The sequence below is a fragment of the Notolepis coatsorum genome (assembly GCF_963971535.1).
Source record: "Notolepis coatsorum genome assembly, chromosome: 6".
Classification (NCBI taxonomy): Eukaryota; Metazoa; Chordata; class Actinopteri; order Aulopiformes; family Paralepididae; genus Notolepis; species Notolepis coatsorum.
Window position 1 is genome coordinate 102,462,770 of NC_140170.1, and position 17,395 is coordinate 102,480,164.

Below are 17,395 nucleotides of genomic sequence, written 5' to 3' on the forward strand. Positions count from 1 at the left end.
AGAGAGGGAGGGAGGAAGAGAGAGAAGAAAGAGAGAGGGCAATAGAGCGAGGGAAGGAGGAAGGTAGAGAAAAGAAACAGACGTCATTAGAGGGAGGAAGGAAGAGAGAGAAGAGAGAGAAGGCGATAGAGGGCGAGAGGGAGGAACAGAGAATAGACTACTGTAGACTTCAGTATATTTTTACTGTATTTATTTACTGTATCTTTTATTCCATTTTTATTCAATTTTATTCTATTCTTATCTTAGGCAATTTGATTTGTTTTGTTATTCTTATTCATGACCTGTTCTGTCTAAATGTTTAATGTTGAGCGATTTGCAGTGTCAAATTTCCCTTGGGATAATAAAAGTATTTCTATTCTAACCCTAACCCTAGAGGGGGAGGAAGGTAGAGAGGGAAGAAAGTGATAGAGGACAGGGGGAGAGAAAGCTGAGGTAAAGGGAGAGAGAGTGGGCCATGGTACTCTAGTCAGCTTGAAGAGACAGCTCCAATCCTTTGCTCCTCACACTTCAAAGGCTAGGCCAGCATGGGGCCACGCCATAGTGTGACTGCACACCGATGATGCCCTGATTGCAGCTCCATAAAGCCCCTCCTGTCACCAGGCTGAGCAGAGGGGCGGTAGTGGTTCCTTATACACTCCGGCCAACTCACAGTCTGCCAGCAGCTGAAAGCCTTATCTATCTATACTAGATGGCAGCTACGGTGAGGGGAGGCCAGTGTGAATTGTCTCGTACTACTCTAACTGTCATTGTTGTGGGAATATATATATACAGTATATATATATATATTAGGGCTGGGATTATCTCTCATTAATTTAGATGAATTAACTATAAAAAAAAATTATGCATTTTAATCGCATGATGATTTTACTTTATTATGTAAGAAGAATGTTACCTTTCAAAGGAGACCAGACTTGTGCATGTGCTATAAGTATAAAGTATAATAAATCGCAAATTGCTTTTTTTTCTTAGTCTGGTTTGTTCATACAGAATACTGAAAAAATAACGAGAAATTGAGATCAATCAAGAGTTTTTTCCCCCCAATGGTCAACTGTTGTGGAATGTACTTGAAAGTACTGCATTTTACTTTGACCTCGAAACTGCTTGAGTTTACAAAAGGTCCTTTGCGCTATATATATATTATTCCTAAAATATTATTATTATTATTATTATTAAATTGCATTGATCTGTTGGTCTGTGTAGTAGCTAATACAGGATTGTGCTGCTTAAACGTATGTATAATGTATATTCATTGATAGAATAGAATAGAAATACTTTTATTATCCCGTGGGAAATTAGACACTGCAAATCGCTCAACATTTAAACATTTAGACAGGACAGGTCACAAATTAGAATAATAACACAAATCAAATCAAGTTGCCTAGGATAAGAGTAGAGTAAAATAAAATAGGATAAAATGAAATGAAATGATATATACAGAAATAAATACAGTAAGAATATACTGAGCATGGGGTAAACAATTTGGTTATAATTATAATTTAAATCTAAATCTAACTAAATGAAATATGAAATATATATTCCAGTATTCAGTGTAACTAGGTGCAGTATGCTTTAGGTAGTGTATTGACCTCCTTGGGTTCCAATAAGACTTAGATCAATGTCTGGCAGCCGTCGCTGCCCCCTGTTGTGGAGCCTGGAGGCCGCTAGTCGCGGCCTCCTGCCACTATTGAGCTGCCGCTCTGTGCTCAGTGATGCAGTGAGGCACAGTGATGCATTATATAGTCTGATGGCTGTTGGAATGAAGGACTTCCTGTGCCGTTCAGTGCTGCATTTGGGTAGTGTGAGCCTAGCACTGAACATGCTCCTCCTGTCAGCCAAGTCTGTGTATAGTGGATGGGTGGGGTTTTCCCTGATGGCCTGGAGCTTAGCGAGGCTCCTCCTCTCCGCCACCCTCGCTAGAGAGTCCAGCTCAACCCCAACCACGCTGCTGGCCTTCTTGACCAGCTTATCCAGCCTGGTTGTGTCCACTGCTCTCAGTCCGCTGCCCCAGCAGGTCACAGCGTACAAGAAGGCGCCCGCCACCACCGACTCATAAAACATCCTCAACATCCTTGTACAGACATTGAAGGATCTCAGCCTTCTGAGGAAGTAGAGTCGGCTCTGGCCCTTCTTGTATAGTGCTTCTGCATGTTTTGACCCGTTCAGTTTGTTGTCGATGTGCACACCGAGGTATTTGTACACCTCAACCATGTCCACATCAACTCCCCTGATGGAAACGGGGGTCACAGGTGCACTCCTCCTCCCCAGCTCCACCACCAGTTCCTTGGTCTTCGCCACATTTAGCTGCAGGTGGTTTTTGTCGCACCATGTGACAAAGTCCACTACCAGTTCCCGGTATTCTCTCTCGTCACCGTCCTTTATACATCCCACTATCGCAGAGTCATCAGAAAACTTCTGAAGGTGGCAGGACTCTGACCGATAGTGGAAGTCGTTGGTGTAGACAGTGAAGAGGAAGGGAGAGAGGACTGTCCCCTGCGGGGCCCCGGTGTTGCTGACCAGTCTGTCTGACACACAGCTCCGTAGGCGCACATACTGTGGTCTTCCCGACAGATAGTCCACAACCCAGGACACCAGGGGGGCCTCTACTTGCATCGCCTCCAACTTCTCACCCAGTAGCCCAGGCCTTATGGTATCGAAAGCACTGGAGAAGTCAAAGAACATGATTCTCACAGTGCTCCCCGGCTTGTCTAGGTGAGTGTAGGCTCGGTTCAGCAGGTAGATGACAGCATCCTCTACCCCCAGTCGGGGCTGGTAGGCGAACTGGAGTGGGTCTAGGTGGGGTTTGGTCACCGGGCGGAGTTGCTCCAGGACTAACCTCTCCATGGTCTTCATTGTATGAGAGGTTAGAGCCACCGGCCTGTAGTCCTTGGACGTGCTGGGACGCGGGCACTTGGGTACAGGGACCACACAGGAGGTTTTCCACAGTGTCGGGACTCTCTGCAGCCTCAGGCTCATATTGAATATGAACTGGAGCACATCACACAGCTGAGAGGCACAGGTTTTGAGTACCTTTGGGCTCACCCCATCAGGACCCGCAGCCTTGCCTGCGTGTAACTTGCTCAGCTGTGTACTCACCTGTCTGCAGAGAGCCATACTGTGGGGGTTTCGGGTGTTGGGGGGGGGGGGGGGGGGGGGGGGGGTTGATATGCGATTAAAGTGTGATTAATTTCGATTAATTAACTATAAAGTCTCTAATTATTTTGATTACAAATTTGAATCGAGTCCCACCCCTAATATATATATATATATATATATATATTATACATACAGCTTTATTAAAGCTTTATTTATTACTCATCATGTCATCACCGAGCCTGGATGAGGCCTGCACTCCTCGTCTGAGTGTTGCTTCACCTGCCATGGTACTAGGACTCTATACTGTATGCTTCCATTGTCTCTGTACCTGCCTTGCTCTAACCTTGCTCTTCTGTGTGTAGGATTGCACAGCCCCGGCCTGCGCCTCACCCGTGGACATCACCCGCATGGACGTTGCCTGGGGTCACATGGAGTGACCTTCCTCACCCCCCTTGTTGCACATTTCACTATCTGCCTTGTCATCTGCCTGGTACTTAAATACCCTAAACCGCCTCATTCTCATGTGCCGTGTGTTCTGCTCTTGGGTTCCAAACTAGACACCACCCTAACAGTCTGTGTTTTGGTTGATTGTATACATTGTAAATATAATTGCACAATATATCACTTTCTTTCACCTAAATTTGTTGTGGGGATTGGTTTATTTTTACTTTGGTTAATTTATCACAAATTACAACACAATCATCCTTTATGTTATTTATCCCTTCCCCTTGACGTACTGCGGTTGTAACACACATTTAAAAGCTCTGTGGATTTATAAAAACTAGGGCTGTCAGTTTATCGCGTTAATTAGATTAATTAATTACACAGCAAATTATCGCGTTATGAAAATTAACTAATCTTTTTTTTTTTTTTTTTTTTTTATAATTTTTTTTTTTATAAATTTGTTTTGTATCTCATTCATTCCATGAGAATGTAGAATACACATTTACAGACTTTTTTTTAATATGGTCCATTTGCATGTTCTTGGTATCTGATTCTAGGGACATCTATGAATCTCAGGGAATGTATTCCCAGTGTCAGAAATACTGTGGGCTAGATCCACAAAGAATGGATTGCACCCTTACTTACAATTCATTATGAATTGAAAATGGGGGACCCTGATGTAAACAAGACGAAAGTCTTTCTCTGGTCTGCATGCCCTTAACATTTGTGTGTATTGAGCCGTACTGTATTGTACCCATTCTGCAATCTGTTAATAACATTTTCATTCAATCAATCAATCTGCGCTGTGATTGATTAAATTAAAATCTTATTTTGAGTCAATTGTAATGAACCAAATGAGAATATCAATACATTTTTTTTTATCTTTGACTGTGAATAACACCATGCTCAAATTGACCAGACCTGAAAAATCTAAGCAAATTAATAGATGGAAGATGATTAAACAGAAGGTTTTGTAGATACAGTACTGAATTATGCCATCTGGACACATGCAATTTGAAATATGATTATATAATATAGAATATCAGGCATAAAATGGTTATGCGATTAAAATGCGATTAATTAGATTAATTTATTACAAATCCTGTAATTAATTAGATTAATTTTTTTAATCGCCTGACAGCACTAATAAAAACATAAAAAAAATTACTCTACATAAAAGTTGAATCTATAGCAACTTTAAAAGCAACTGTGGTATACTATATTATGTGTGGTTACCTAGTGATGCTCCACTGGGGCTCAATGCGCTGGACAGTGGGGTCCTCTATGTACTCGAAGACCAGACTCCCCGGCACCTTGGCGCGGTCCACCCTCAAACTGACCTGCACCGGCCCTGCGCCAGTCAACGCCGGTGCAGAGAAACACACAATCTCTGACATGGTCCTCCTAACAGAAGAATAACAGAGAGAGAGAGAGAGAGAGAGAGAGAGAGAGAGAGAGAGAGAGAGAGAGAGAGAGAGAGAGAGAGAGAGAGAGAGAGGGTTTTATTGAAACCATTTGATTCCACCTCTGACTACTCTTTGCTGCAGTGACTTTGTGAATTCCTCGCCTCATGCGGTTATGATGAGTTACATGCAGTACAGTACCATGCAGGGGTGAGCATGCATTACAATCTGTCCTCTCTCTGCCTCGCTAACAGACACATTATGGATGAAACACTGCAATTAGATGGTTCTCTATCTAATGGCTTCTTCCCCTCATCCTCCTAGCTTGTCGGGCAGTGTTTGATCTTTAAATAGACATCTATAAATACACAAAGAACAGTGCCCCCTGTCCTGGGTTTTCATCTGGGGTTCAACCCTCCCACCCCCCCTAAACATGAATCATTATCAGGAACCTTTTTATTTAATGACATTTAATTATTTAATTCTGTCTAAAGAGCTCTCTTTTTCAAACAGAGGTCTCTTTGTGTGTGTCATGGTAGAGAAGGTTACATCTAGGATGTTGTGTGGGAGGCAAACTTCTTCCAAGGGCCCCTGAAAGGAAGGAAGGAAGGAAGGAAGAAAAGAAGGAAAGAAGCAAGGAAAGCAGAAAGGAAGGAAGGAAGGAAGGAAGGAAGGAAGGAAGGAAGGAAGGAAGGAAGGAAGGAAGGAAGGAAGGAAGGAAGGAAGGAAGGAAGGAAGGAAGGAAGGAAGGAAGGAAGGAAGGAAGGAAGGAAGGAAGGAAGGAAGGAAGGAAGGAAGGAAGGAAGGAAGGAAGGAAGGAAGGAAGGAAGGAAGAAATGAGTAGAAGGAACCAAACAGTGTGACACCCACCTGAACAGCTCACAGGTCTGATTACCAAACAGTATGTTGACAGAGCTCCCAGCATCGAGGTTCTCCCCCACGATGGTGACCTTAGTGCCCCCAGACTCTGGTCCTCTGCCTGGGGTCAGCACCAGCATGGACGGGGTCTGGGGAAGACAGCCATCATGAATGTTTCATACAACACAGGTTATAGGTTTAGGTTTAGGTTTACTTTATTTGATCAAGGGGGACAGCGTACATTAATAAAACATTTTACAAATGTAAATGCATTAAATTTTAGCCAAAAGGCTCATTTCCATTGGCAGTCCCCCTGCCAGAAGGTACAGGCTAAAATCCTGTGTGAAAAATGGTTAGCAATAAAAACAGAATAAAATCAAGTTAAATAACATTTAGAATAAAAACACAACAAAAGCACATAGAACATACGATAGGGATACAGGGCACAATACAGTCATGGACACAAGGACAGAGCACATCATGACATATTAGAAGACCCAGACCAAGACAAACGCACCATATCCACACACACACACACACACGCACGCACGCACGCACGCACGCACGCACACACACACACACACACACACACACACACACACACACACACACACACACACACACACACACACACACACACACACACACACACACACACACACACACACACACACACACACACACACACACACACACACACACACACACACACACACACACACACACACACACACACACACACACACACACACACACACACACACACACACACACACACACACACACACACACACACACACACACACACACACACACACACACACACACACACACACACACACACACACAGTTACATGGTACCGGTACCTGTGAATCGATACCGGTACCCAACGGTACCTTTTTTCGGTACTTTAGTCTCAAGAAATTTAATTTACCTACCTCAGTCGTAAAAAAAAAAATCCAAACTTCAAATAACTACAATTTCGACAGTTTTCGGCTTGTCATTGCTCCGACTGCTTTGTTGTTGAATCAAGTCAAATCCTAGGTAAGTGTAACTGAGGGGTACAATTCCCTGACTGTATTACTAGATATGATACTTACTACCACTACCTTTGTACTTAATATTCGGCCACCCAGTACACGGCATAAATATATTATCATAAACACTCTCACGTAGATGAAACGGATCCAACACAAATGTACGAAGTCGAAACAGGTCTTTATTTCTACACAGCGATGGTGTGTAGAACAAGCACTTAATCACTTAATTACATTTATGAATTGAAATAGTATGCACTTTTATGGCAAAGAGTATTCGTCGGTATATCAATAGAGAATGTCCAATCTCTGAAGGCGCAGGTGGTAAATATACAACCTGGAATAGTTAAGGAATAACAGCAATGATACTTTAATGATTATATACTAGATACACTAGAGGGGGTTAATCCGGTCGCTTGTAAGCCGACAGGAGTAGGGGGGGGGGGGGGTAGAATCCGGCTGCCTCGTCCGGCCAAGGGTATCCCAGGTGAACCCACTGTAGTGCCGTTCAATGCGCCGGCGATCCTTGGACCACAGATGAAAGCAGGTGGACTCTTTGTGGGCCGGCTCTCTCCGGTCCACGGGGGAGAGACGTGAAGCGACCTCGTCTTGCAGAGCGTCTCCTCACCTTGCGTCCTCTCCAGGGGGGGGGGTTCCAACACACGGCAGTGTCGGGGGTCTTTATCCATGGAATAATCAAAGTATACAAAGCATAATCCGTGCCTGGGAAGGCGGGCTGTCGTCGGTAGAATAATCCGGTATACAGGTCCACTCGCTCGTCGGCTCTGGGGCTCCTCGGGTGCAGCTTCACATGGGGTCAACCACCCTGGGTAAGCAGCCAGTTCTCTGCCCGAAACGATGGGGTACTGACTACGGTAGTATTCTCACCGCACGAAGCACTATATATTAACAGACTATTATTAGCTTAATAGACTACGTCCAACTCGACGATATAGTGCCAAATATGACTATTCAAATATTAATATACACGATGTCTCAATACCGATGGTAGGCGAACTTGGCCTTACTCCCACACGTGGCGTCGCGGGGAGGCTTTACGTCTGTGACTCTATTGGAGGGTAAGAAACTGGACTGAAAAGAAAGTCCTACTTTAGTAGCGCAGTATATATACGCACTATGACCAAATAGTCCCATTAGTGGTGCGGTAGCCAGATTCCTACGCGGAACTAGGACTTGTTCGTACATGTGGAGCGGTACGTTTGAACTGGGTCTGAGGGGTATGGCAGCCTGGCACCAAGGTCTCGACCAATAGTAGAATGGAGACTATTGTGGGATGTTCAGTAGGCTAGAATGGATATTCAATGCATATTGTACAAGGAATATACAAGGGATATCAGGGAATATTAGAGAATATACAAATACAATTAAATATATATATATAAATAAATATATATATTCGGTTTAATCTGGCCCTTCACAACAGCCACCCCCTGAATAGGTCCCGGACCTAATCAGTTAAACAGAGACAGATTAATCGCGTTGTCTATTTACGCATAAGGGTTTGCTGTAGGGGTCAGTCAACTTCACAAAGTCATAGGGTTGTAGGGTCATGGTCATCATCGATTGTGTCTGGGAGTCGAGGCAGTTCTATGAGCCTTGCCACGGGACGGGTGTAAGTGCGACCCTGGACGAGCACTTCAGCTGCTCGGACCTTGCCGTCGGCACCGGTGATCACTTTGCTTACGCGGCCGGACGGCCACATAGCTCTGGGCAGTGATTGATCAATAATCATGACGACTGTTCCTTCTGTCAAACTGTCTCTCTCCTTTACCCACTTCTGGCGGGTCTGTAGAGACGGCAGGCAGTGCAGTAGGACATCGTATTTCTTTATAATCAGCTCTGTGACCTTGTGTCGGCTGTTCAATACGATCGGGTATTTAATGTCATCCGGTAGATTGGGGGTTCTGCGTAGGCGACCACCCACTCTGATGAGGGTATGAGCGTCGCTCTCGGGGGCCAGGTGAATTAATCTGCTGTCGGATGGGACGGGCTTTCCTCCCTGTAGACAGGCCAATTCATCGGGGAACGAGTCTCTCTGGGCTCGCTGCAGTAGAAGCAATTCTGCTTCCTCGTAGTTAGCTGCTGACATATCAGCGGGGGACTTGCACTCCGGGTGGTACCGCAGGAATGTTCTTTGTTGTGCACTCTCTATGGACGTGCAATCGTCTATGTTAGGGTCGGTGGAGGCTACGGTGCTCAATCCACAGAACACAGACTTCTTATTTTCCACCTCCTCTGGACTTGCTTCCCTCGGGATAGGCATGGGCCACTGTCCTTCCGGGAGTCTTAGGAATGCGGGGCCGTCACTGTAGACATTGCGACGGGTGAGGTCATCCATGGGCATCCCCCGGGTGATGACGTCAGCTGGGTTCTGTTTTGTATCAACGTAGCGCCACTCTGTTTCTCCGGTTAACTCTTCGGTTAAGTCTTGAATCTCGGTGACTCTGACTCCCACGAAGACTTTGTACTTGCATGAGTCCGATTTGATCCAGGCGAGTACCGTCGTGGAATCTGACCACAGGATTGTTCTAGACACCGGTATGGTGAGCTCACGTTGGATGAGCGTGGCTAGGTGCGCTCCGGCTAGGGCTGCGCAGAGCTCTAGACGTGGGATAGATTGTTGCTTGCGTGGGGCTATTCTCGAGCGGGCGAGGACAAATGCTGTGTAGATCTCTCCCCCCTGGTCTTGGGCCCGCAAGTAGGCTACTGATCCGTATGCGACCTCTGAGGCGTCACTGAAGACGTGTAAGTCCATTTTACATGTCTCTGGCCTCACCGTGGGTGGGAAGTAGCTTCGGCGCATATTAACGCCTGGGAGTGAGTGGAGCTCCATCTCCCACTCTCTCCAGGTGGATGCAAGGTGTGCGGGAATGGGGTCGTCCCAGCCCTGGTCCTTGTCCCACAATGCTCGTACAATCATTTTTGCCCTGGTGGTGTACGGTAGAATACATCCTAGCGGGTCATATTGTCGGGCGAGTGTTGTGTACACACTCCGTCTGGTGGTCGGCGCCGCCGCCGGCCTTCCCTGCTCCGTAGTCAGGGGCTTGTGTCTGTAGTGAAGCGAATCTGTTTTGAATCGCCACACCAATCCCAGGGTCATCTCCTGGGCTTCTCCCGGGATTGTAGCCATCCAGGTCTCGCTGCTGGCTGCCTTGTCCTCGGAGGAGAGGCTGCGCAGTACTTGCGGATCGCTGCTGGCCCACTGCCTGAGATCAAAGCCGCCTTTGATCAATGAGGCGCGGAGTTTAATCAGGAGAGCCTCGGCTTCTTCCTGGGTTGAAAGGCTTTGTAGACAGTTGTCTACGTAGAAGCTGTTCTTTACGCTGTGTCGGACCTCTTCGTCCGCTGCTGGGTCCTCTGCTACATGTTTCTGTAGTGCAAATGTCGCACAGCAGGGGCTGCACGTCGTTCCGAAGGGGAGGACTTCCCATTGGTAGATGGCTGGGTGCTCATCTCCTGGCTTCTCTCTCCATAGGAACCGTAACAGGGGCTTGTCCGCCTCTACTAATCTCACCTGCAGGAACATTCCTTTAATGTCCCCGCTGATGGCCACCTTTTCCTGGCGGAAGCGGAGTAGAACGCCGAGTAGGGAGGGGCCGAGTGTGGGACCGGGCAGTAACTCTTTATTTAGATTTTGGGATCCGATCTGGTAGCTGCAGTTAAATACTATGCGGTCTTTACCGTTGTGATGGACCTTGTGGTGGGGCACGTACCACGATTCAGTGGTCTGGTCAGCCTCTTTAATGTCCATCTTTGTGACGTGTCCCGCTGTGATGAGCTTCTCAATCTCAGCGCGGTATACACTCTCTTGGGCGGGGTTCTTGGCTAAGCGCCGCTCCGTGTTCAGCAGGTACCGTTCTGTGGCGTCTGTCTTGGCGTGGAAAGTAGGCATTCCTTCTCGCCGCAGGAGTGGCGTGGCGTATCTCAACACGCCGTTGACCGGGACTCTCTTGGTCCCTGTCTCGAGGAGGTGAATGGCGTAAATGTCATCTTTAGAGCGAATGTCTTTCTTTCCTTTCTTAAAGGGCATTTGTTCCAAGGTCCATAGCCGCTCTACGTGTTGCAGGAGTGCGGTTTCTCCCTCTTTGACTCGGGAGTGGAGACATCTAGTGGCTGTACTTCGGTTGAGAGATTTGGCGAGCGGGCCTTGGAGAGTCCATCCCAAACGGGTCTCGACTGCTGCAGGACAGCCTCGGGGTCCGGTATGAACCCGGTCTATCGGGACAATGAGGTCTGCATGGTCGGAGCCTATCAACAGGGTCGGCATAGCATTGTCTATGAGCGGGATCGGTAACTTGCGCAGATGTGCATATTTCTCCATCAGCTTGGCGACGGGGTATGTGTACCGCGACAGTCCTATTTCTTGGCTGGTGAAAGCGTCTGCAATCTGGTACCGTCGCTCAGGCTGGCCGCTTGCTGCGATAGAGAATGAGACATTCTCGCCCTTTATCGTCTTCAAATCTCGTCTTATTGTCCGAATTGTCATTTGGGTTTCGCTTCCCCGCAGCCCTAGCTGGGCCGCAGCGGAGGCGAGCAGCAGGGTCTTCTCTGACCCGTCATCGAGGACGGTGTAAGTGTCCAGGACTTTATTCTGGTAGCTTAGTGTCACACGCACTACTTTTAGGAGTACTCGGGCTCCACTGCTGCTGGCGGGATCGATGTACATGACGCTCGCTTTGCGGCTGGATGGTGCAGGTGAAGGGCGCCGTCTGTTACTGTCGTGAAGTATGTCCAGATGGGCTCCATCGCACTTGGTGCACCTTTTCTTTAAGCGGCATTCGGCTGCCATGTGTGAGCGCGCACAGCGAAAACAGCGCTTGTTGGACTTTATCCATTGACCTGCTTCCTCCGCGTTCAGCTTGGGGAAGGAGTCACATTGCGCTAGCCAGTGTTCTTTCTCACAGTAGGGGCACACTATCTTCCACTTCTCCGTTCTGGAGGGGGTACTGTGGCTCCTGCTGCTCGGTACTGACTCCGATTGGTGCATCACAGTCACCGATCTTCTTCCATCATTTAGTCGTCTGGTTCCTTCTCTGGAGCCAGGGGTGCTCCGTCCGAATGTATCTAGCCGTAGGCTGCTGACTTCTCTCGCCAGGAAGTCTGCTAGATCGAGGAGGTTCGGTTCGGGGCCATTCGGGTCTCTGTGGTCCCTCTGCCGCCTAAAGCGCTCCTGACGAGCGGGCGGCAGCTTCTCCAGGATCCTTTCCACATTTGAGTTGGCGTAAAGTTCATGCCTCCCCTTCTCTCTTTGCGCTCCCAACATCCCTACCAGGGACTGCACTCTGATGGACAGGTCGTCCAGTGCTCGATTGTCTATTGCTGGGGGTAAGCGGTCGATGTGTCGGATCTCCTGGATCACGTAATCCCATATGCGCCCATACCTCTGGTCCAATGCTACCAGCGCTGCTGTGTATGGGGTGGTGGAAGTCGCGTAGGCGAGCGCTATATTATGTGCGCGGGGTACCTTTAAGTGCTTCAGTAGGATGGCGTATTTGTGGCGTTCATCCAATACAGCCACCAACATGGTCTCCAGACACATGCGGAGTTCTGTATACTGGGCCCGGTTCTCTTGGGTGAAGTCGGGTACCATAGGCGTGCCAATGTATGACGCTGACTGTGGATACATCGGCGAGCGTTGGGGGAGAGGCCTCCTAGGCGAGTCTCCTCCCGCTCCTTGGTATGGGCTGGTACCGGCAGTGTACCATGGCCCGCTTGTCCAGGTGCTGTTCCTCGGTGCGGGTCGTGCGTCGTGCTCACCCGTGTATAGAGTCGGGGGTCTGTAGCGCAGCTCCGCGGGAGTATAGCCTGGGCTGTACCGGACCTCCTGGTCCGGTAGAGTACTGTGCTGTCGTCGGGCGTGGTTCTCCTCCTCTTCCTCTTCGTCTTCAGTTAGGTCATCCAGTGCTTGTAGTCTCTGGTTTAGCCTCTCCACAGGATATGCTGCTCCTTCCCGGTTGCTAGGTCTCGCTTGGACCGGTGGGGGGAGGTGGTCTGTGGGGGGTATAGACCTCGTCTGTTGGTCAAGTTCAGGGTTGTTTACTCGGCTAGGGGATGCCGCCCTGGAGGTGTGTCTAGACGAGTTCCTGGAGCCTCTGGCGGAGGGAGAGGGTGTTGTCCGTCTGATCAGCTGTTCTATTAGTTGCGACTGCTGTCTGTCGCGCGCTGCGTCCCGTTGAGCACCGGCTCGTTCTCGGGCCACATTCTCTTCCATCTGAATGCGTCTTATTTCTAGACGTATCTGCTCGTGTTCGCTTCGCTGCTGGATCTGCAGTCGGTCGCGTTCAGCAGCGGCGTTCAGGCTGATGAGGAAGGCCTGCTGTAGGGTCCTCTCTGCCTCGCTGGGAGAAGGCGGTTGTATAGGGGAGCCTTCCCTCGGGGTACTCCTTGCGGAGCCTTGGAGTTCTATCTCCACGGTGCTCTCCCCGTCTTCTTCCGTGCCGAGTTCTCTCTCGGTAGCGTTGTATTCCTCCTGGGACTCATCGGGGACTACTTCTTCAGTACTGGCGGGGTGTGAAGTCATGTCTGGTTCCCACTGGTCCCCACCGTGAACTTGGTCAGTTACATTAGAGCCCGTAGGGGCCTCTATGGTCGGGGTAGTCTGGGCGTTGGGGTTAGACATACTTTTACTTTCTAGTTTTACCGCGTTTACTGTTAGTAGAAGACTAGGTTGTTGACTGACAGCGTAAGCCTCTAAGTACTGAGGGAGCCGTCATTCGCGCTGCGGGCGTTGGTTAGGAGGATCGTTTCGTGGAGTGTTCATCATAGGCCATTTCAATATTAATAACACTATATTAATATTACACTGATTACCCTCCGGCTCGAAGGACCAATTGTAACTGAGGGGTACAATTCCCTGACTGTATTACTAGATATGATACTTACTACCACTACCTTTGTACTTAATATTCGGCCACCCAGTACACGGCATAAATATATTATCATAAACACTCTCACGTAGATGAAACGGATCCAACACAAATGTACGAAGTCGAAACAGGTCTTTATTTCTACACAGCGATGGTGTGTAGAACAAGCACTTAATCACTTAATTACATTTATGAATTGAAATAGTATGCACTTTTATGGCAAAGAGTATTCGTCGGTATATCAATAGAGAATGTCCAATCTCTGAAGGCGCAGGTGGTAAATATACGACCTGGAATAGTTAAGGAATAACAGCAATGATACTTTAATGATTATATACTAGATACACTAGAGGGGGTTAATCCGGTCGCTTGTAAGCCGACAGGAGTAGGAGGGGGGGGGGGGGTAGAATCCGGCTGCCTCGTCCGGCCAAGGGTATCCCAGGTGAACCCACTGTAGTGCCGTTCAATGCGCCGGCGATCCTTGGACCACAGATGAAAGCAGGTGGACTCTTTGTGGGCCGGCTCTCTCCGGTCCACGGGGGAGAGACGTGAAGCGACCTCGTCTTGCAGAGCGTCTCCTCACCTTGCGTCCTCTCCAGGGGGGGGGGTTCCAACACACGGCAGTGTCGGGGGTCTTTATCCATGGAATAATCAAAGTATACAAAGCATAATCCGTGCCTGGGAAGGCGGGCTGTCGTCGGTAGAATAATCCGGTATACAGGTCCACTCGCTCGTCGGCTCTGGGGCTCCTCGGGTGCAGCTTCACATGGGGTCAACCACCCTGGGTAAGCAGCCAGTTCTCTGCCCGAAACGATGGGGTACTGACTACGGTAGTATTCTCACCGCACGAAGCACTATATATTAACAGACTATTATTAGCTTAATAGACTACGTCCAACTCGACGATATAGTGCCAAATATGACTATTCCAGGTTACGGACTTTTGGGGACAGAGCCTTCAGCGTGGCGTCCCCTACCCTCTGGAACTCTCTCCCCCCCGAAATCCGCAACGCCCCAACCCTGGACACCTTCAAATCCGCTCTAAAAACACACCTCTTCACCAAGGCTTTCCCCATCAGTTAGTTTTAGATTAAATTAGGTCCATTATCCCCTACTTTCCCTCATCCCCTCTTCCCCCTCCCCGCCGACTTTCCTTGCCCTATTTTTTGTCCTGATTGTAAAGCGACCTTGGGTTCTATGAAAGGCGCTATATAAATTTGATTTATTATTATTATTATTATTATTATTCAAATATTAATATACACGATGTCTCAATACCGATGGTAGGCGAACTTGGCCTTACTCCCACACGTGGCGTCGCGGGGAGGCTTTACGTCTGTGACTCTATTGGAGGGTAAGAAACTGGACTGAAAAGAAAGTCCTACTTTAGTAGCGCAGTATATATACGCACTATGAACAAATAGTCCCATTAGTGGTGCGGTAGCCAGATTCCTACGCGGAACTAGGACTTGTTCGTACATGTGGAGCGGTACGTTTGAACTGGGTCTGAGGGGTATGGCAGCCTGGCACCAAGGTCTCGACCAATAGTAGAATGGAGACTATTGTGGGATGTTCAGTAGGCTAGAATGGATATTCAATGCATATTGTACAAGGAATATACAAGGGATATCAGGGAATATTAGAGAATATACAAATACAATTAAATATATATATATAAATAAATATATATATTCGGTTTAATCTGGCCCTTCACAACAGTAAGCATATATTGTGCGTGTGAATGTTGACATGAAAAAAAAATTAAGAAAAAATTAAGAAAAAAAGAAAAAGAAAAATCGGTTTCTCACTTGATTCGATACTCGGTAGTACCGACGTGTTTTGGTTCGGTACCTCAAAAGTACCGAATTCGGTACCCATCCCTAATCGCAATGCATCGATCCTAAGGTGACGATTCAACTGCATTGATTTGAAAATGTTAGAATCTACTGTATTAGAATCTATTAGAAACGCAATTTTAATGTGTGCAGTAAGCAGTTTGGCCAAAATAAAATAGGTAATTTGACAAGCCGTTCTTACGAGTGTTTTGACTCGCACGTCTGAATGAATGGAAGTTGACGGCCATTTTGTATTTTCACGCTGAATTTCTGCGCCACACACGTTACAAAAAACATTGTGGAATACTCATTTTCTGTGGGATTTTTATAAACTTTGGACCTGTACTACATAAGACTTCAGGCTATGGAACCGTTTTATTTTTCAGCTCCTACCTCTCAGCTGGAACTTAAAAACAGGCATCTGGCAACCACTAAACAGACATGTGAGTACACAAAACGTTTACTTCAGTGTGTTCAAACCTCTGTTACTCTATTTCATTAGCACTCAAAGTGATTTTTCTTTATTGTGTAAGAAAGTTACCTTTCAAAGGAGACCAGACTCATGCATGTGCTATAAGTATAAAGTATAATGAATAGAAAATTACTGTTTTTCTTAGTCTGACATGCAAGTACACAAAACGTTTACTTACATTTACATTACATTTTACATTTAGTCATTTAGCTGACGCTTTTATCCAAAGCGACTTACAAGTTTTGTACAACAAGACAGCAGGAAGGGTACAACTCTATCAGCTGAGTAACAATGTTCATCAAAGTGTTGAGTGCTATTAGTGTAGGTATAGGACAAGTGCATGACAGTAAGGTTAGTCAGGGTTAGAGTTTTTTCAGTGTGTTCAAACCTCTGTTACTCTATTTAATTAGCACTCAAAGTGATTTTTCTTTATTGTTTAAGAAAAGGGAACAGTGATTGGTTTTAAACACCTACAGTACTACTATAAAGAGTAACTCTTGAATGTTTCTGTACTGGATGTGTACAGTATTTCAATAGGCAACCCTGAAAGGATTATTTTTCTATAAGAGCAACACTAGCCAAAACATGCATAAAAGGGGCAAAAGCTAAAGTTAAGTGACTGTTACTTTTGTAGCAGTAGTTCCATGTCACTGCCTTTTTTGTTAGGCCTACTGTATAGTTGTTGGCTACAACTTTGCCACAGTAAGCATTAATCACTTAATACACAAAATGTCTGAAATCTAAAATCTGGCACTTTTTGGGAATAAAAATATCCTGTTAACTTAAAGCTTGGTGTATTGTTTTTATTGACCTATAGTCCATTCATGATGAGTGAATCAGTTCCCCCAACCACATTTGTGTCAAAATAAATTTGGGGGGAATTAATTGATATAAAATGTATCGAATCATGGTCAAATGAAGAGATTTCATGATGCATTGAATCGTTGCCTGAAGAATCGTAATCGAATCGAATCGTTGTGGGGTAAAATATTTACACCCCTAATTCCGAATGAATGGCAGTGGATGAGGAAATGGAATACCTTTTCACACGGTTTACCCGGATCTCTCTAGATTAGAAGACTCACTTCTGAGTTTATAAAATGTGGACCTGTACTACATAAGACTTCAGGCTATGGATCCACGGCTTATACCCATTATTATTAAAAAGTTCAGCCCTATGTTACTCTATTTAATTAGCACTAAAAGTCATTTTCCTTTTTTGCATTAGTAACTTCAGAATGTTATCTTTCAAAAGAGACCAGGGCCCTCATTTATCAATGATGCGTACGCACAGATATGTGCGTAACCCGTGCATACAATCATTTCTAACAAAGTGTGGGACTTATCAATTTGAACGTGTGCTTG

At 46.6% G+C, this 17,395-nt stretch overlaps 1 protein-coding gene across 1 annotated transcript in view; it reads right to left on the minus strand.

The window, feature by feature from the left end:
* Positions 1 to 17,395, minus strand: part of LOC311229629 (plexin-A2-like) — a gene marked incomplete at its 5' end in the record, with an annotated part of 168,906 nt that overhangs the window by 23,770 nt on the left and 127,741 nt on the right. The window contains 2 exon segments of the mRNA XM_084315706.1: positions 4,774 to 4,941; positions 5,811 to 5,947. Coding sequence (XP_084171832.1) covers positions 4,774 to 4,941; positions 5,811 to 5,947 — 305 coding nt within the window.